We start from the raw sequence: 21,006 nt of genomic DNA on the forward strand, positions 1-21,006 counted from the left end.
TTTATTTTTTTTTTTTAATTTTTTTTTTTCAACGTTTATTTATTTTTGGGACAGAGAGAGACAGAGCATGAACGGGGGAGGGGCAGAGAGAGAGGGAGACACAGAATCGGAAACAGGCTCCAGGCTCTGAGCCATCAGCCCAGAGCCTGACGCGGGGCTCGAACTCACGGACCGCGAGATCGCGACCTGGCTGAAGTCGGACGCTTAACCGACTGCGCCACCCAGGCGCCCCTGAAAAGTCATTTTTAAATGTCTCCCCTCTCTCCTAGGCTGTAAGCTTTGTAAGATAAGGTCGAGAACTATGTTGGTCTGGTTTTCTGGTTTATCCACACAGTCCAATACAATCTCAGCCTTCAGGTGATTTTTAAGGTCCATCAAAGATTCTTGAATAAATAACTTAAAATTGAATCAAAAGACCAACAATCCAGTAGCTACACATGGGTAAGACCAATAATATTCTGCACATGAGCACACTATGATATTTGTGATTTGCTGGAAAAAAAAAAAACAAAGGGAAGGATGATCTTTCTTATCTGCCTATTCACACCAACACAATTATTTGTATGTCAAAACAGCATCAGCCCAGGTGTTTAGAGGAGCTCGAAAAACTGTAGTGCTAGCCTGGAATTGACAGGGAAAAAATGTGCACGAATAAATAAAGGGGGAGGGGGTGCACAGCAGTTCTGATGAGACTAGAGATTCAAGGACAGAGCCATGGAGGTATGGGAAAGGGTAATGGCACGCAGATAATGTCCTTCATGAAAAACATGATGTCATCTGAGTTCACCTTGAAGAAGGAAAAATTCAATACTGACTTGCCCTGGGGCACCTGGGTGGCTCAATCAGTTAAGCCTCTGACTTTGTCTCAAGTCATGATCTCCCGGTTTGTGAGTTTGAGCCCCTCGTGAGTTCAAGCCCTGCATCTGGTTCTCTGTTGTCAGCGCAGAGCCCCCCTGGGATCCTCTGTCCCCTCCCCCTCTCTGCCCCTCCCCTGCTCACACACACGTGCTATCTCTCTCTCAAATATAAATAAACATTTAAAAAAAGAATTAAAAAGTTACTGACTTGCCCAACGAGTGCATCAGCATTCTAGCCCTCATGAACACATTTTAGAGAATCTTGTAATTACTTTTAAAGAGTATTTTCCTTTATGCATCCCTAGTCCTTACTTTCTTGTATTTTTCTTCCCAAGGGATGGCTGGGAAACATCTTAAACAATGTGTCCCAAATTCGTCTCACTGTCATCCCTAGCTTTATGCTGCTTACACATTCTCTCTCTCTCTCTCTCCTTCTCTCTCTCTCTCTCACAGGTGTGCGCGCACACACACACACACACACACACACACACACACACACACACACATTTTCCCTCTCCTGTTAATGACACACACAATTCCTAGTCATCCTTTGGTATTACTTTGTCTTATACTGTCATAAAAAGATGGCTTGTTCTTCCTGCCCCCCACCTCTGCCTCATTAAAATATAATCTCCCCCCCCCTTATCATAATCTTCCTAAACCAACCCAATTCACATTTTGGCCACTCCTTGGGACACTTAGGTGGTTCTTCTAGGTTTTCCAGATATGCTTCTCCTAACCATAAATAGCCCCAATATGCTTTTCCAACTTTTTTCCCTCAGTTTACCCTGTATTTTAGTTTCATTCTACTGTCTCAAACACCATGCCCTTCTGCTGCATGCTGTTCCTTTATTTATTCATGCTGTTCCTCAGGCTGGAGTTTCACTGTTTTCTTCTACTCATACTTCAAGCCTCACTGATTTATTTATGCTGTTTATTTATTTATTTACTCATGCTGTTCCTCAGGCTGGAGTTTCACTGTTTTCTTCTACTCATACCTCAAGTCTCACTTAAAGTATCATCTCCTCGTGATGATTTCACTAGTTGGTCCAATTGGACTTAACATTCTTTTCCCCTCTTTCCTCAACCAGCCTTTCATATCCTGCTATTAAATTACTTATGTTCTTCCAAATAGTGAGTCAATACCTGAGGCACCTGGAAGGTACCATGGGAAAGCATGAGAGAGAGTGAGCCCCTGCCTTCAAGGGGCTTGTCATCAAAGAAGAGCATGTATTCACATGAGGATCAGCCAGTAAAAAATGGAAGGTTGTAGGGTAAAGACCAGAGCAGTGCTTTAGTCAGTAAATTGCAGAGTGGAACTCACGAAAGGGTAGGAAATGGGCCAGAAGAATGCATCCCTGAAGGATAGGATCGGATTGGTGGGAAGAAGGGGAACAAGAGCAAAGGAAGGAACCAGCCTCCGGACACGTGTAACACAGGGAAGAGGTCACGGGACACAGGCAGAGAATTTGTGGAAACAAGTCATAGATAAATTTCGATGACGAAAAGGACGCCAGATTGTAGTAGATCTTGATCTGGTCTGTAGAGTGAGAAGGCTGGACTCTGTTCCGGATGAAATAAGGGCATGACAGGATCGAATGGGTGTTTTAGGAATGCTCATGTTGATGTACCCAACATGGATTTGAAGTAGAGCAGCCAGGGTCCCAGGAGATTAGCTGGGAGACAATTTTTAACATTCCAGGCATGCGTCCATAAGGCTGGAGAGTATACTGAGATAGCAATACAGTCTTCGGATCACGAGATATACGCGTTCTCCCCCAAACAGGGGCCTTTCGGCAAACAAACAGAGCCCAGCATACATAGTGAGATGACCAAGGTGGCTGTAAAGGCCAGGTACCCTCCCTTCCTTTTCTTCTCCTCAGCCGTGGAGAAGTTTTTGGGCAAGAACTACCTTAATGACCTTTTTCTTTCTGCTTTACTTTTGTGGGTTTTACATTTGACATCTGCCTTCCAGCTAACTGTGTGACCAAATGTTTGTGAATAATCATCTTTTCTGTTGTATAAAATGGTTATGTGAAGCCGTGTAGGCTAACGGATGTTTGGTATAATAATCATGAAACCTATTTCAGGCCCGTGGAAATGATCTATCATGGTGACCACCTCATTTTCCATTTGCTGTTTGCCTCCAGCAAGTTTTGGGGGGAAAGGGATCGTCGTATAAAAGAAAAAAAATCCTGGGTTCTATTTAACTGTTGCATTAACTACATGCTAATTATGAGTTTGGGACGCAGGATACTTGTGAATAATATATGTAACTAGACCTCAGCTTAAAGTTCACAATATTGATTGGGAATTAGAGACTCCTATGCATGCTGTTAGACATCAAGTGCTTCTCATTTGGGGAAACAATCAATGGGAATGTGGAGGAAACTTAAAAATTGATTTTTACTTTTTAAATTTTAGATATGTCAGCCTTTAAGGGATGCCTCATGACCTTTGATTTTAAAAAGAAGTGGCCGTTTCCTGAATGCAGTTTAGTGCCCAAGAATACATCATAATTTTGAGGAAAAAAAAAAGGGCTTTCCAGGGTAAAAATTATGTCTTAATGTGTTTGGCATAAAGTTACAATTCTAAATAAATAAGCCCTTTCCTCAAAATATTTCTGGCTTGGATCGAGCCGAATTTGACTAATAGGCAAAATAAAACCTATTAGCCTTTCCTGTTGAGAGAACATTTTGGAACCTGTTGGCTTAAAGGGGAGAGAGGCCCTGACTCCCTCCAATAGATATCCAAGGTGCCCTAAGGTCACATCACCTCTTTGGGGCTACAGCAGTGGCTTTAGATCCTCTAAGGGAAGCCAGCGCTTTCTCAGTGGCAGGGGGATGTTAATAGCTCACATTTTCAATGCACAGAGAATTTCTTTTGCGATACACCAAGGGTGAGGGAGGGTAACGGAATTCCCCATCTTATGTCCCCTGTGTGCATTTCCAAAACTGAGAACCTGGGTCACAGCATGTGGAGCGATGGGTAAATGTACAGGAAGGGGTATATGCTGTAAATGTGCAAACTCTTCTCAGCATTAGGCACCTACAAAAGTACCAAAGACTTTGGAGGGGGAGGGGGGGATACTAAGATGGGGCATGAATAATAGGAGAGGCTGAACAAAAGTCAGGCGGAGGTGCTAAACATTTAAAAGAATCAAAGCTACATCTCTGGCAACTACTTTCACCCCAAACCCTGAGGCAGCAAAGCAAAATGTTGAGACTGAAAGTAAAAAAAAATAAAAAAAAAATAAGAAAAAAGAAAAAGAAAAAAAAATCTAAAAGGAAATTAAGGAGGAAATAACAGAAGGGAGGAAAATATTTAACTGTAGTCAGAGGAATGAAAACAATGGGAGTGACCAAAACAATTGTAGGAGAAAGAAAATTTTCCTTTCGTTTCTGCTTTATATTATAGTCTGACTTCAGTAACACGAACGTATACTCTTTTACTCTTGGTTGAAAAAGCCCTTCAGCGTTTTCAACTCAGGAAAGGAAAAGATGAGAAGGCATGTCTGTTTCGAACCACAACTTCCCTACGTCCCACAGGTGACAAAAGTACTCATCAATGACCTCTGCACATCACGCATACACCGTATCAAAGAGGTAAGATGCAGAAGCACCAGAAAGTTCGTCCTTTTTTTCCCTGTATATTTCACGATATTAAGGTCCAACAGTACAATTGCTTGCATGGGAGCCTTCTCCCTTCCAAAGAGAGTGCCAGATACAGAGCGCAGTTCAGTTATGTGTTGTTTGCCTTGTTTCAATTTCGTAGTAAGGATCAGGAGAGCAGTGGAAATAGTCCCATGATAGGACCTGGATGGAGGGGGACGTTGGTAGTTGTTCAGGCAAAGTTTTGACATCTGTGATATTTGTGCAGATAGATTCCCAGGAAACAAATTTTCGTTAACGATTTCAGCATTACAATACAGTCATCAGGTAGACATATTACAGCATGTGATCAGAAAACCAAATATTAGCAACAATTTACATCCCTTGCAAACAGTGTCTGTGTGGGGGAGATTTTGATACACAGACGTGCTCAAAATATATCGGTTTATGGCATCAGGGTTCACACAAATATCTGCTCCTCTGATATTTTAGCAGTGGCTTGAGTTATGAAGCAACCATTGCCCGTGTTCTTTTGAACATGGCTCTATGTTGCTACTTAAACCTGGTAAATGGGTGAGGGATTTGGCCATAATTATACCAGCATCATGAAAACCCAAACTGCCACCATCAGTAACACCACCACAAGCCAGGTGACTGCTGCTTTGAGAGAAAGGTATCACCATTTAATCAATGCCTGTTTTCCCATGAGGTTTCAGATATGTATCTGTATTGCATCAGCCCACAGATTACTCATGCCACATCGGAGGCATGACCTTAACTTTGGATTCCTCTGCAAAGGAGCTTTGTCCCATAATCCCTAAAAGTCTTCTCACACAGCCCTCTCATTCTGGCAAGAAGGTATTGACAAATCCAGTAGGTGAAGTCCAGTTTAAAGAAACCACGTGAACACTGGAAGTAGCGAGACTCCTCGTGAAACTGGGCTCAAACTATCCCTTAGAGCATGCGTTATTCACTTTAGGATCGCTGCTCATTAGGTTTCTTGAAGCAGGCAGGTGCCAGAGAATGAAATGGTTTGCCAAGACAGTAGTCCTCAGAGATGAGCTAAAACATTGCATTTGTACTGAATGGTTACCTCCCGGGAGCAAAATCAATGTTGGTTCCACCATGGGCTCGTGGCCACCACCTGGCTCCTGTTGGACTCAGGCACTTTCTGAAGGGGGAAGGTCAGTGATTCTGAGCTGGCTGCATGTAAGTGTCTGAGAGAAAGAGAAAGTCAGGTCCCTAAGCAACTAGGTGATGGTCATTACGGGTAAAATTATGAGATTAACCCAAAACTATTAGGCCATTACTGTTGGTCAAGTGGCCACACTTTGAGTGGCATCAGCAAAACGTGGAAGTCTGTTAGACATGCAGAATCTGAAGGGCGTCTGGGGGGCTCGGTTGGTTAAGCATCTGACTTTGGCTCAGGTCACCATCTCACGGTTTGTGAGTTTGAGTCCCGCGTCGGGCTCCATTTTGATAGTGTAGAGCCTGGAGCCTGCTTCGGATTCTGTGTCTGCCTCTGTCTCAGACCCTCCCCCACTCGTGCTCTGTCTCTCTTTTTCTCAAAAATAAATTAAAAAGAAAAGAAATGCAGAATCTCAGACCTCACTGCAGAATCAGAAGTTACATTTCAGCAAGAATCCTCCCTGAATCACCTGCATAGTCAAATTCGAGAAGCACTACCCTAGAGTGCCTTCTCTCTTGTTGGTCTACCTGTCTGGGGATCTAGTGCCCAAATCATACCTCTTCTTTCATCATCCAAATGTCCACTCTCTCAATCAGAGTGAGGAAGGCACAATACAAATGAAGCAATGGGTCTGAAAGCACTTGTTAGAGACCATCCAGGAGGATGCGAGGGGGACCGCGGCTAGCATGTAGGGGGAAATGGTATCGTGTGGAAAAGTATCAGATCTGAAATGAGAAGCTTCGAAATCCAGTTCATTCCGTCCGTGCCTCCTGAGGGCCGTGTGACCTTGAACAAATCACTGAAGATGTCTGCACTCCGGTTCCCTCAGCTTTAAAATGGGACACCAGTAACATGTTCTAACTCCCTCCCACGGGTTACTTAGGAGCCTCAAATGAGAGCAGTAGATGTAAGCATTTTTAAACTATGGCAGGCGTTGCAAGAATTCATTCCATGTCCATCAGGAATAGAATCCCTAGAGAATTGCAAGAGTCATCTTGGAAAGGAGAGGGTTAAAGAGAGCCTGGACCAAGCAGCTAATAAGTGCCAGGCGTTTTCCACAAATTCCCTCCCTTAATTCTCACGGCCACTTTCCAAGGTAGTTATTATTATTCCCAATTTACAGACAGGGTAACTGAAACTCAAGGAGATTAGAAGCCTGGCCAAGGTCATAGCATGAAATAAGTAGAAGAGCTGGAAATCGAAGCCGCGTTTATCTTGTTAAGCCACCGTCCCTTGCAGCCACCCAGCTATTTGTTCAACTGCTTGCAAGCCAAAAGCAAACGGAATATTGCCTCAATCAGAAGGGAGTTAGCAACATTTCCCAAGTGAAAGCAGTGCCTCCGCACAATCAGCTTTGTCTTGAACTTGAGTCCCGTTCTGTTTGAAGCAGCCCTCCGTGGTCTCCCTCCTACAAAATCCGTCAGGCGGTCTGGCCATGGCCTCCTCCTCCTGCCTCACCTGCTCTATTCTCTGCCTCCCTTTACTACAGCCCTGTTAGCTTTTTGATAGATCTTTGAACACAGCAGAAAGGACTTTGCACCTGCCCTCACCTCCGGTTCCTTGTTCTCCCCCCCCACCCCCTACCCCCACCCCCACCCCCGGGTCTCCAAGGACACTTTATGCTCTGCATCAATCAGGCTCACCTTAAATGTCCCTTTCTTAAAGAGACCTTCCCGAACAGCTCATCAAAAGCAAGCTCTTCCCGTCAGTTGTCCTCTTTAGCATTTATCAAAATTTATGTTGAAACTATTCACTGACTGGCTTGTTTTCTTCCCCACACCCTCCAAGAACATAAGCTCCCTAAGGCAAGAACCCTATTAGCCTCCTTATACATCCGACCAAGCACAGAGTGGTAATTCAGTGACTTGTTAAATAAACGGAAGGGAAAATGGGAGGAGGGAAGAGAATGGGGTAGCTGGAAATGCACGCAGCCTGAATTTGTTTGCTGTAAGAATGTAAAGAGGAGATACTGGCCCGTGGCCCCTAGTGTGCAGTGATTCACAACTCTTCTCTACCAAAAAGCATCTTTAACTCCGATGTGTTACGCGATGATACCAGAAATCTAGGAAGGTCATCTCTTACTCCAAACAAAAGTGATTCCATAGGAGTTGAAGACACGTAGTTCCCATGGACGTTGCACGCCTATTTCTAAATCCTCTGCATCACAGCCTCTCCCAGCCCAAACCCCACCTTTTCAATCAAAGCAGAATGTCTGTTTGCTTCCAAGCTTCCCTATTGTTCTCCTTTTTTTTTTTTTTTTTCCCTCAGTTGGCCGCCAACTTCCTCCTGTTGGCCTGGGAACAGCTGAGCAGCAGCTGGAAAGGCTCATGGTCAAGTCCCCTCCAGTAATCAGGAATGGACAAATGAGAGTCAGAATAAAGGGCAGAATAATCCAGCAACTCCATGTTCCCAAGTAATGGTCTTGATCTTAGACAAGACACTTGGTGTGAGGGCTTGTCCCATTCAAAGTCGAGCTGTGTCACTTTCCAGCTGTATGTTTTTTTTTTTTGTTTATTTATTTTGTGAAAGAAAGAGAGAGAGAGAGAGAGAATGAGCGGGGGAGGGGCAGAGAAAGACAGAGAGAGAGAATCCCAAGCAGGCTCCTCTCTGTCAGCAGAGCCCGACATGAGGCTCCATCGCAGGACCATGAGATCATGACCTGAGTGAAAATCAAGAGTTGGACGCTTAACTGACCGACCCACCCAGGCGCCCCTCTAGCTGTATGATTTAAGGCAAGTTTCTTGGCCACTCTGGTCCTCAGTCTCCTCATCTAAAAAACAAGAAAAAGAACCTCCTCCTAGGGTTATCCTAAGAAGTAAATAGAATCAATGCAAATAACTTAGTCAGTCATTAGTACAGAGTAAACACAATGAATTTTAGCTACAACTATTTTCTGCGTGTAAGTGCCTGTGTCTGTAAGTGTATGAAATGTCATTAGCAGATGAACATCTTTTCTGGTATGAACATCTTATTGTTCAGTGAGTTAAGGTAAACATTTTGGGGTTTGAATCCCATCCGAGAAAGCTTATCTTCTTGAATTTTCTATTTCTCTCTGTCTCTCTGTCTCTCTCTCCCTCTCTCTCTCTTTTTTTTTTTAAGGTAAAACAACAATGTTGCAAAGTGAGAATGGAAAACAAAGGTACTGAATCCTGTAAGAGAAAAGTTTTGATCCCTGAAATAGCGGATAAACCCTGGGAACTTCGCACCGATGTGATAGGTCTTGGAAAGGCTTGGAAAGGCTGAGGTCTTGGAAAGGCTGAGTAAAAGAAGATTCTGGAAAATTGGAAAGAATGCAGAAAAATAAATAGGACTGGGATAGCCAATGTTAATCAATCACTTCCCATGTGCCAGGCACTATTTCAAACGCTTTATATGCTTTCAACTCATTTAATGCTTTTATCCCCCTTAGGAAATTGGGACCTTTATTATTACCATTTTACACAGAAGGAAACCGAGGCAGAGGGAGGCAATGTAGTTTGCCCAACAATCACATAAGTGTCGAAGAAGATCTTCATTTAAAGCCTCAGTAAAACGGATGAGCTGGTAGATATGGGATTCATTTACAATTGCAAAGGGGAAAAATCAGGTTAAGAATGGAATCCGAGTTTATGTGGATTCATAATGATGTTATCAAGGTTTTAAATTCTAAAAATGTTTGTATCTTTTTAAAACAACTTCTTAACGCTGACCTCTGTTTTACCCACCCCGACAATAAAAACATAATCAGACTGTACTAGAGAATAAGTCATAAAAGATATGCAACACTGACTTCTTTGGTTTGGGTGAAAAGCAGTCTCAAACTTGAGAATGGGGAGCTGCGATCACTTTTTTGTTACTCAACCCTGCTGTCTGTCCCTCCTCTCCACCTTGCCCCAGTGATCGAGATATTTCTGGTGACGATAGAGAAAGACATTAACATAGTAAGAGACAGATAACAGAGTTTAAGGGCTGGCCATTGAAGGTAATTCCACACACACTATAAAATGTCTCCTTCCATGTTTTGCAATCAGGCAACTTAGTGAATAACCATCATTTTTCCAACTCCTCCTGCAAGTGCAAATTCAGTACGATTCTTCAGTGGGGCACAGTAAAAAGCGAATGCAAAGGCATTTGAAAAGCTCACCCATTTAGATTTAATTACATACATAACTGGTGTCCTCCCAAGTGTAAAAACGCTGTAACTAATAAATCAGACAATAAAATGCTATCTGAGCAGAACAGATTTATAGAGAAGATGTGTGAGCAATCAAAATTCACTCCCTTGCATTGGGTATTTCTACCCAGAAAAGTTCTTAAAAACAAGAACAAATGGCTGCTCTTTGAATTGTACCTTCTTTTGAACACTCAGGGCTCTCATTTTCCTTGGAGGGGTGTTCTCCTCTACCGGCTTTGAAGTGAACAGGAGATTCCAATCTTAAAAAACATCTCTCTGTGTTAAAGGATCGCCAGGTCTGTGTTTGCATGCTAGATTTTTAAGGTCCATTTCATTTATCCACTACTGTTTTTTTACATGCTCAGTCCACAGCTACTAAATGAAGCTTAATGCAGTGGAAAGAATATTTCACTTTAGAGCTTCCTCAAGATACACATAACAAAGAAGATCGCAAACTTCTGCAAAGCAGTTTTTTAATTTTTTTTAAATGTTTATTTATTTTTGAGAGAGAGAGAGAGACAGAGCACGAGCAGGGGGAGGGGCAGAGAGAGAGGGAGACACAGAACCTGAAGCAGGCTCCAGGCTCCGAGCTGCCAGCACAGAGCCCGACCCGGGGCTCGAACTCACAGACTGTGAGATCATGACCTGAGCTGAAGTTGGATGCCCGACCGACTGAGCCACCCAGGCGCTCCACCATTTTTTTAAAATGTGACATTCTGGAACTATGAAAATATCTTCCCAAGTATATCATAGGGGGGAAAAAGACCCTGTAATAATAGTAGTAAGATAATTTTTAGTCATCGCCAATGATTTTGACATTTATGAAATGCATTTCTTAATGTGCCTGCTTTAGATTGGATGTTTTGTGAATGACCAATTTGGAGTAAGGAAGCTCGGAAGACTGAAGTCTTGTCATCGTTTGGGCACACCTTTCCCAAGTGCAAATTGTTAGAGGGTATGGACTCACCCCCTTTTTCCATGTTCGCATTTGGAAGAAAATTAAATTCAAAACATGTTTTCCTTTTGAATAAAACATCATAAAAAATAACACCTCAACACATTTTCTAGCTGCTGATCACCATGTTAAAGGCACAATCTGATCTCGGCAGATACTTTCCTCAGGAAAAGAATCAGTCAGCTGAGCAAAACTTCCTCATTTGTTGTGCTTATGAAAATGAAAATGTAACCGACCTTAGGATTTCAAAACCATCCCTGGTTACAAGTAAGGCGAGAAATGAATAATAGTGGGGCTTTTGCTTTATCATTAAGTTATATGGCTCTTGATTTTTCGTTGGCTACTTCAGAAAGCAAAATGGCTCTCCCTAAGTTGGAGCGGTGCCTCTCTTTGCTTGCTGTGCGTAGTGTACCATAGAGCCAATTTTAAGTGATTTTGTTCAGATTGGTTTGTTTGCCCGTTTTATCTGTTCGCTTGGGAGTTCTAGACTCTCACAGGAAAGCAGGCATATAACAGGGTGAAACAGGCAAAGTTCAGAGATACTTTTGAACAACTCAAACAGGATCCATTTCCTCGTTCTTCCTAGCTGTGGATTTTTAAGTCCAGGTCTGGCACCTGCTCTGGTGTCTCTAAATATTTATCAGTTAACAATCATGCATCTGCTCCAATGGCAACAAACTTGGCCGAAGAAAGAAATAAGAATGCTTTCTTTCCCTAGATATGCTAAGTAATGCAAGTCTATTTGGAGTTTTTGAAACAGGAGCTTTCCTCCAATTATCAGACGTGGCTCCTTTGATTTTGGCACTCATTAAACATATAGAAAAACCATTTACTTCAGCGTGCGGTTTCTCCTTTAAAAAAAAAAAGGATCGTTTCCTAAAAAAAAAAAAAAAAGATCATTTCCTATTTGTTTGGCTCTTTCCAGTAAGTTTCTCTAGTAAGTATTGGCCTCTCTTATCATGCATGCTGGGTTACACTGAAGTTAATAGAACTGCTTAGTAAAGTCTACTGAACCCTGGTGCAAGAACCTTTCACACAGAAGAGAATTCCTTTCACTGAGAAATATTTTAAGAAATAAATTTAGGAAAAGTTGCCTGGTACGATCTAGAAGTCATTATTTGATCAAGATACCAAACCCAAACCTGCATTTTGCAAGCCTTTTATTTTTGTATTTGCAAAGGGCTCTTTACACAAGGTTTACTTACATTGACCTTTTATGCTTTCCACACATGTAGTTTTTAGCAACCTGAAGCAAAGCAGCAAATATAAATTGTACTAACCTTAGTATATTTATATGTCAAATTGGTGAGTGGGACAGGTAAGTCTGGCGTGCCTGAAGACGACATTTCTGGTTCGGCTGCTGGAACACAGGTGACAGGCTCAGCGATTTGGTTCTGATAGAGCCCTTGGCTTTATTTGTTCCTTTTTATCTGCACGGGCTAAGGTTTATTTGCATACTGGAATATGATTGGATGAACAAACTCGGAGCAAAAAGAAAACGACACTACTTATTTGTAACACCTAGGGCAGGAAGCCCTTGACTTTAAACTTAAATCCTTAAGAAACCAGTGCTCCAGCATTGAAACTACATCTGGAGACAGGGCACTATTTGCAGACGAATTAATTGACAAAGCCGAAACCTGTGATAAGGATATGCGGTGCAGCTGCTCTGGCCACTGAGGCCAGTTATTATTTTTTTGGCTTTTCATGCTTTTTTATGCTACTGTGAAACTTTCCGTTCTCTGACAGACTTGGAATCAGAGAATTTGAGGATTGAAAAAGAGTCTCAGAGGGCACTTGTTCTCAGAAGAAGCTGGTGAGGGGAGGTCCCTGGCCAGGTGGCCTCAGGACCATGCTGTCAGCCAATCAGTCCATGCGCCAGAAAAGCAGAGTGGGAAGAAAGTCCCTCCACACAGACCCTACCTCGAGTCAGGTTTGAAAGATCCTACCAATCGAGTGTATTCTTGGTGCTGGGTAAGCAGACCTACTGTGATTGCAGGAGCTCCGAGTTATCTTTGTTATATAGGAGAACAGAAAGGTCAGCAGGATTTTTACAGATCTCCGAGTACACTGTCACACACAGTCACCCGTATAGCAAGATGGCAATAGCATCTGTTACAACCATCTAAAATGAAAGTAACCCTTGGTTTTGGAAGTTGGCTGTGTTTATCAGTGATTGATACAGGCAGTTGTACAAAAAAGTGGACTCAAACAGGACCCTAAGTCGTTCAGTTTCTTAGAATGAATGTTTCAGTCTGGGAACATTAAAAAAAAAAAAATTAACTGCACTCGTCCCATTTTAAACACAAGACTTTATTGTATTGAAGCTCAAGCAAAAGTTACAATAGGAACACGATGGAAAACCACGGATACTCTTAATTCTGATTATTGAGAGTTGAGAATGACAATTTCTTTTTCCAGGAAAAATTGCCAGCTCTCCCAAATATGGGATTTAGGTAGGGAAACGTAGGCTTATTAAATAGTTGCTCCAAATCAGGCACAGGAGCCTTACTTTCTCTTTCCGTTCTTGCTTGGTTCCCCATTTTACAGATAGGGAGAGAGCAAGTAGCTTGCTTCAGATCACAGATCCAACAAGTGCAAGACCAGAATTTCATTTCCCAGTTGGGTTCCCTAAGTGAATAGTCACCCTCACGCACTCTTACAGTTATTAGCCCTTTCACTCATCTAAGATAGGGTCAGCAAACATTTTCTCTTAAAGAGACAGAAAATGTTTTCTGCTTCTCTGGCCCAGATGGTTTCTGTTGTAACTTACTCGACTCTACATGCAAGAAACTGTAGACAGTAGATACATTAATGGGTATAGGTGTTTTCCAATAAAATTTTATTTACAAAAACAGGAGGCAGGCCAGATCGGGCTCATGGGCCAGCCCTCAATTTCTAAAACCACCATCTCCAAGGACCATGCCTGTCGCACCACGTGCTTGAAGGCCGGATAGAAACTTCTGTGTTATTTCACGATTTTTCTCTTTGTCTCTGTCCCTGCCTCTTTCTCTTGCTCTCTTTTTGGAAAATCTAATGGTTTTGTCTTTTAAAAATGTGTTTTGAGTTAAATGCACAATTATACAACAGCTATTATATAACTTGCAGAGCGGTGCTCCGGCCATGCCCAGACAGCTGTGTTTTGCTGCTGTCTTTCTGTTTCCAGCTTTGCAGTGGTCTGTGGATGCAAACACTGGTTCACCTGCTGTCCAACACACGGGTCGTGTCAGCTCACTAGTTCCATGCTCATCCTTGATTTTATTTCACTGAATAATTACATAAGAAGATTTCCCTTCACAGCAGACATTACTGAAGGTAGGTAAAAAGAACAGCTTTGGAAACAGGTTACCACACCTGCCCATTTAATTTCAACAAATATTTACCAAGTATCTTTTCATGGGTGAAGCACCATGATTATAGTATCAGGAACTCTCCAACTTTAATCTTACTTGAAGGGCAAATTTTGTTTTTCTGCCCAGAAACCACAGGGCCTGCGATCTCTACTTTTGAAGGAAGCATCGTCCTGTCCCGAGAGCTTGCCTTGTGGAATAGTGTATTCCTGGGAATGGTTGCACGGATGGAAGGCTTTATCAGACCACTTCCCTCCTTCACACACCGCACACGGCTTTGGTGAGAGCACAGGGGAGACCCACTTTAAGACTGAACTCAGGGGGTGTGCATTTTTATTTTATTTTTATTGCTTTTTTAAACATTTATTTCTGAGAGAGACAGACAGACAGAGCGCAAGCAGGGGAGGGACAGAGAGAGGTTGACAGAATCCGAAACAGCTTCCAGGCTGTCAGCACAGAGCCCGATGTGGGGCTCGAACTCAGGAACTGTGAGATCATGACCTGAGTCGAAGTTGAACGCTCAACCGACTGAGCCATCCAGGCACCCCTGTTGCATTTTTATATGTATGGGACTTGAAGTTGGGAGTAATAAACAAAAGATGTTTAATCTTCCTTACCTTCGTATGGACAAGCTAAATTACACACACACACACACACACACACACACACACACACACACAGATGGGGCAGAGGGATGGGGCAGAAAGAGAAACATAATTTATTCTTTTCTTGAATCTAATAACTTCTTCCAGCCCTTTGTGAAAGCTGTCATTATACCAAGAAACATATAAACTATGACTCCAGCTACTGCTGAAACTACTGTCTTATTTTATAAGGAATCCCTCCAGAGCTCCATTCAAGACTTAGTCGCTGGAAAGATAATGGAACCTTACCTTCTCCTACCCACATGAGTGGTTGAAATAGAAACCACTCAAATTTGTGAAACAAACATAATTATTTGGTCAAATAAAAAATAGCTTCTTTTTACATTTTCTGCTCTCAAAATCCAGGGTCGATTTGTCGGAGCTAAATTTTTATGCTGGGTGACATCTCCCTCCCTGGCTCCTCAGTGCTGCCCTAAGCATGGCTGGATGAGTCTGCCGGTTGGTTAATCCAGAAATGGATATATCCCTCTGCTTTGGATCGCTGCAATTTCTGCAGACACGACATTGTTCTTATGCCTATTGGGGCTTTAATAATTTGGAAAAAGTGGGTCTTGTATGTGGCGACAGGATCTGTGCTTGGTTGGCGTGCTGGTGTTAAAAATGGAGGTGGAAGGCAGCATTTGAGTACAGGAGCCTACGTATTTGAGGGCTAACTTCTGTTCCTCCGCCATTCTTCTCCAATTAGCAATGTCTCCTCACCTCCGATTTCTCCTGCCCTTCACACACCCTTCCATTGTTCTCTCTTTGTTTTGGCAGATGCCCCTCTTATCTGACACAATCAGGACACTGATCAACTAGTAGAGTCACCGAAACAAACAGTAGGCTAAAGCCTCCCTCAGATCCTGAGTTTAGCTTATATAGGTGTTTGCTAAATTTTACGGGCCAAAGACATTTCTTAGAACTGGGTCAGCTGCCAGAGTTTGAAATAATCTTGCATGGCCTTCACAGTGCACTTGTTTCCTCCAAGTGGAGAGAGAAATTAAAGACACTAACGGCATTTTTGAGGCAATGTGACTGTAGACTACTTTGAGATTTTTATGACATTTCCCATATTGTTTTACCATGGTCTTGTGCGTAGATTACACGGGAACATGCTGAACAACCTGACAAGGTTAGGTGTTTGTATAACACTCAGTTTTACACATAGTTTTCATAAGTGCAACACTCCTTTTCCTCCAGATAAATCTCCAATTTAAATTACATTTAATTCAATCATGCAATTGAAACACTAGGGCTCATGTGAATGATCAGGTTTTGGAGCAGAGATGTGACTATTGATAAGCAGAGGAAACTGTGCCTTAAACTGGGTGAATACAAACACGAGTGTCAATGCTGTGGTTTTGCTTTTTACTTTTTCAACATATATTAGAAAACCTTATTTATTTTGAGACACAGAGAGAGAGAGAGAGCATGCACATACATGCACACGCATGCCCGTGAGCTGGGGAGGGGCAGAGAGAGGGAGAGAGAGACAGAATCCCAAGCAAGGATCCACACTGTCAAGGTAGAGCCGAATGAGGGGCTTGAACTCACAAACCATGAGATCATGACCGGAGCCGAAATCAAGAGCCAGATGCTTAACCAACTGAGCCACCCAAGCGCCCCAGCTTTTTCAACACTTTAAAAAAAAACATTTAGAGTCAAACATACCATACATATGTAGAAAACTGTAAAAATCATAAGCGTACGTTTCAATAAATCCTCATAAAATGAACAAAACAAAATCGCTATTTAAGTCAGGGAACAGAGCAATATCAGTACCTCAAAGCCCACCTTGTATATCCTCCCATCTTTATCCCCTTTTCTCTCACCCTACATTAGGATATCACCAATAGCCTAACTTATAATGCCATGCATTCTTTTTTTCTTTTTTCCTGAACTTTCCTGGCTTTACATGTCAGCTGCCTGTTGGGCACCTGAGCTGCATGTCACATAGTCATATACCTGGGTTTCCAAACTCAAGAGCCTACATATTTGTTTCATGTGAACCCATGCAGTGTATAACAACAAGAAAACTAGAAACATTTGAAATGTTTCTTCTTTTAGTTTAAACAATTAAAACCTAGATTTTAACTTCCTAAAGGAGAAGACCCAAGGAGCGGTGTTAGCCTGCTGGCCCACTGAAATCACCCAGGGAATTCAAAACAACACAAAACAAGGCAAAATAAAACAAGGCAGAGATTCCATTCCCTGGGAGTGGCTTGAGCCCAGATATCTGTATGCATGCAAAGGTCCTGTGATAGTTCTGAAGCGTAGTCAGCTGTCAGAACCACTGACGCCGTTCTGGCTCCGCTTTGTCAAGGTCCAAAGTTGCAGCAACATCCACTTCTCACGGAAGACTTCTACAAAATGCAAAGTCTCAGACCTCATCTCAGACCTACTGAATCAGAATCTTCGGACACAGAGCCCAGCAGTCTGTACTTTAATGAACCCTTCAGGTGATTCTGAGTCAAGCTTAGGTTTGAGAACTGCTGCGCTCTGACATAGACCCGACCTATCTCTGTTATAAACAGGCTGTTGCACTCAATTAAGTTAACCTAGTCCTTTCGTTTATATGTTAAGAACCCTAACTGAACCTGGTATCATTTCCCAAAATCGAATCTCTTTCTTGAATTTCCTGTTTCTGATCATGCAAAAACGGTACCACCAAACTTCAGGCATCTATTTTTATTGGTTAACCTAAAAATTTTAACACACTTAGAAGCATATGTATACACTTAATCACCATCTCACACAAAATTTAAGGACTCTGAAAATTTTACCTATTGATTCTCTATTCCTGTTCTACATGTTATATGCCTGTTACAAATCTTTGTTCCACTGCCCCAAAGGAATCATAATTATATAATTATTGCCCTATTCAATCAATTCCTATTTTACTTAATTATATAAAAATTTCTTTGGCCATTGCTCATTCTTTTACCTTAGCCCTTTCTTCTGCTATAGTTTTCTTCTTTGAGAGTCTCGTAGAGGCTCACATTCTTGTCTTCTTGTCAGGAGATTGTCAATGTTGGTAGTATTTCAAAGAACTTTTGGCTCTGTTGGTTTTCTCTACTGTATGTTCACTTGTTTGACTAATTTCTGTTCATAACCTCACTTTCTTTCATTCTCTTCTCTCGACATTTGTTTTTGTTGTCCCTTTTCTAACTTCTTCTTTTTTTAATGTTTAATGTTTTATTTTTGAGAGAGAGAGCATGAGCAGGGGAGGGGCAGAGAGAGAGGGAGACCCAGAATCTGAAGCAGGCTCCAGGCTCTGAGTTATAGGCACAGAGCCCCATGTGGGGCTCGAACTCATGAACTGTGAGACCTTGACCTGAACGGAAGTCAGACGTTTAACTGACTGAGCCACCCAGGTGTCCCTTTTGTTCTAACTTGTCGATACTTACATCATTTTATTTTCATCCTTCTTCCCTCTAAAGTTCTAAATTTCCCTCTATGAGTGTCTTTAGTGACATCTACAAGTTGAATGTAGTATTTTCATTTTTGCTCAATTAAAGATACTTTCAAATTTCCATTGTGATTTCTTCCCTGACTCATGATTTATTTGGAAGTGCATTTCTTCGTTTCTCTGTTGGCTGGCAACAAACAACCCCTCAGTCATTGCAGTTCACATTAGTAAGGCTATATTTTTATCTGCTTATAAAGTTAGCATTTCTACGTCTTCCTAGGAAATTGAACTTTTTTATCATTATAAGCTCTCTCTGCTCCTCTTTATGATTTTGCCCTAGAGTTTCCTTGGAGAGATTATCCCTATAGTAGCTTTTCCTTCAGTTAGGGTTTGCATAATATGTCGTCTTCCATCTCCTTACTTAATCTCTGCATATTCCCAGTGTTCATAGCAGCATTACCAACAGCAGCCAAATTAAGGCAAGAGCCCAAGTGTCCATCGACTGACAAATGGATAAAGAAGATGTGGTTTATATATGCAATGGAGTATTACTCGGCAATCAAAAAGAATGAAATCTTGCCATTTGCAACAACATGGATGGAACTGGAGTGTACCACGCTAAGCAAAATAAGTCGGAGAAAGACAAATACCATATGATTTCATGCATATGTGGACTTTAAGAAACAAAACAGAGGAGCCTAGGGGAAGAGAAGGAAAAATAAGATACAAACAGAGAGGGAGTCAAGCCATATGAGACTTGTAAATACAGAGAACAAACCGAGGGTGGCTGGAGGGGTGTGGGGTGGGGGGATGGGGTGAGTGGGTGATGGGCTTTACGGAGGGCACTTGTTGGGATGAGCAGTGGGTTTTGTGTGTAGGTGATGAATTGCTGAATCCTACTCCTGAAACCATTATTACACTGCATGTTAACTAACTTGGATTTAAACAAAATTAAAAATAAATAAATAAATAAATAAATAAATAAATAAAGCAAAAAAAAAAAAAAGTCTGTATCTTTATGTCTTGCATATGGTTCTTTAAATGGCCCATAGTTGGGTTTTATTTACCTATGCAATTTTATAAACATTCTTTTTTAATTGGATCATTTCCTTTATTGATATGTAATACAATATACAGACAAATTTACGTTTAAAAATTCTACCATCTTGTGAAATACTTTGGTCTTCCTTACTCTACGTTCTTTTTCTCTCTTTTCTTACCTTTTTTCTAAAAATTATTTTAAAGTAACTTAAGATGTTAGTCTTAAAATTAGGGGCGCCATGGTGGCTCAGTGGGTTGAGTGTCAGACTTTGGCTCAGGTCATGAGCTCACAGTTCTGGAGTTCGAGCCCCGCGTCAGGCTCTGTGCTGACAGCTTGAAGCCTGGAGCCTGCTTCGGGTTCTCTGTCTCTCCCTCTCTTTCTGCATCTCACCTGCTCGCACTCTGTCTCTCTCTCTCTCTCTCAAAAATAAATAAACATTGAATTTTTTTTAAATTAAACCAAACTAATTTTAATTTTACATTTAGTGTACATTCATTTTAATTAATTTAAAAATTAATTCCTCATTCGCTCTATCAGCTTAGGGATTACATATTGTCTTTATTGTTATTTTAATGGCTCTTTGAGATACTAAGGGTATTTTGTCACTTATCAAAGTCTAAAATTAATTGGTGCTTTTACTTTTTTCTTCGGTTCATCCAAATACTTGAAACACTTTATTTACATCCCTCCCAATATCCATGTGATTGCTGATAGATGTTTATTTACATGTTTGTGTGCATGGCAATCTTACTTTTTTCCACTCCACTTCCATTTCATCACTGCCTCAAATCTTACCTCTCTTGCCCCCTGGTTTCTGATTTAGTTTAACCAGTAGAAATGTGGGGTGGGGGTGGGGGTGGGGGAGGAGGTGCCGACGGGAGAATGATGTGTAGGAGGAGAGGAAAGCCCGAGTGCTTCCTCCCTTGCTTCTTTTTTGTCTGAGCGACACTCTGGTGCTTTCTGGCACATTCTGGCATGTTCTGGCATGTTCGGGCAGGGCGGCATCTTCCTCCCAAGACCGAGGCCCTGCTGAGTGTCCCTCCCTGTGGAGCGTTGGCTTCTACAACTCCCTTATTTACTGGGCTCTGAGAACACCATTTCCACGTCTATATCTTCGGGTTCTGAGGTCTTCAGTACCCTTCGTGGACTGCCCATGTTCTGTAAAGAGTCCCTTCATTAAATCATCTTCAAAACTCCAGCCAGGTGTGCCTTTTGTTTTTTTGCAGTGACCCTGAAAGGATTTTTAGAACTTCAGAGGCCTCTTTTTTTGAGGGTGGGGTTGGGTGGGAGGAAGGTTCTATAATTGGTTATGTATAATAACAATAAGTACCAACAAGCCATTATGCAAAACAAAATACTGGGAAGATAACCTACACGTATACTTGTGGTCCTTCATGTGATTGCTCTGTCCCCTCATTCTCACCCAAATGGGAGAATTATGAAACCTGTATTCATTATTCTCTTGACTGACTTCCATTGTGTTTCTAGGTGCTCCACAAAGTTATTTCCAACTTTATAAAAATGAACTTATTTTTTCCTTAAATATTATACCAATAAAAGTCATCCATATTATTGAATATCACTGGAGGTTCTTTATTTTGACTGCTGGATATTATACCTTTCTGATAATAGTTTATTCATCCAGTCTTTTGATAATGGGTTTTTGGGGATTGCTATTGTGAATAGTGCTTCTATAAAAAATTTTTTTGTGTATATTTCTCTTGACTGTATATATCTGAAATCAAATTTTCTGGTTCTTAAGGAACATGAGTGTTACACTTTGGGATATAACGTCT

The 21,006-nt window shown here is 41.7% G+C and overlaps 1 protein-coding gene across 2 annotated transcripts in view; it reads right to left on the reverse strand.

The window, feature by feature from the left end:
• ALDH1A1 (aldehyde dehydrogenase 1 family member A1) overlaps window positions 1-12,111 on the reverse strand; it is a 58,382-nt gene extending 46,271 nt beyond the window's left edge. Inside the window, exon 1 of one of the 2 annotated variants that reach the window (XM_047097484.1) lies at window positions 12,046-12,111. In XM_047097484.1, the coding sequence (XP_046953440.1) occupies window positions 12,046-12,111 (66 nt within the window). Of the gene's footprint in view, window positions 1-5,612; window positions 5,670-12,045 lie in introns of those variants that run through there. The other variant, XM_047097492.1, reaches the window with a different exon arrangement.
• Between the last annotated feature and the right edge of the window lie 8,895 nt (window positions 12,112-21,006).

The sequence above is a fragment of the Lynx rufus genome, unplaced genomic scaffold, assembly GCF_022079265.1.
Source record: "Lynx rufus isolate CCGP_SWC_20201006 ecotype Redwood Valley unplaced genomic scaffold, mLynRuf1.p SCAF_10, whole genome shotgun sequence".
Taxonomy (NCBI): domain Eukaryota; kingdom Metazoa; phylum Chordata; class Mammalia; order Carnivora; family Felidae; genus Lynx; species Lynx rufus.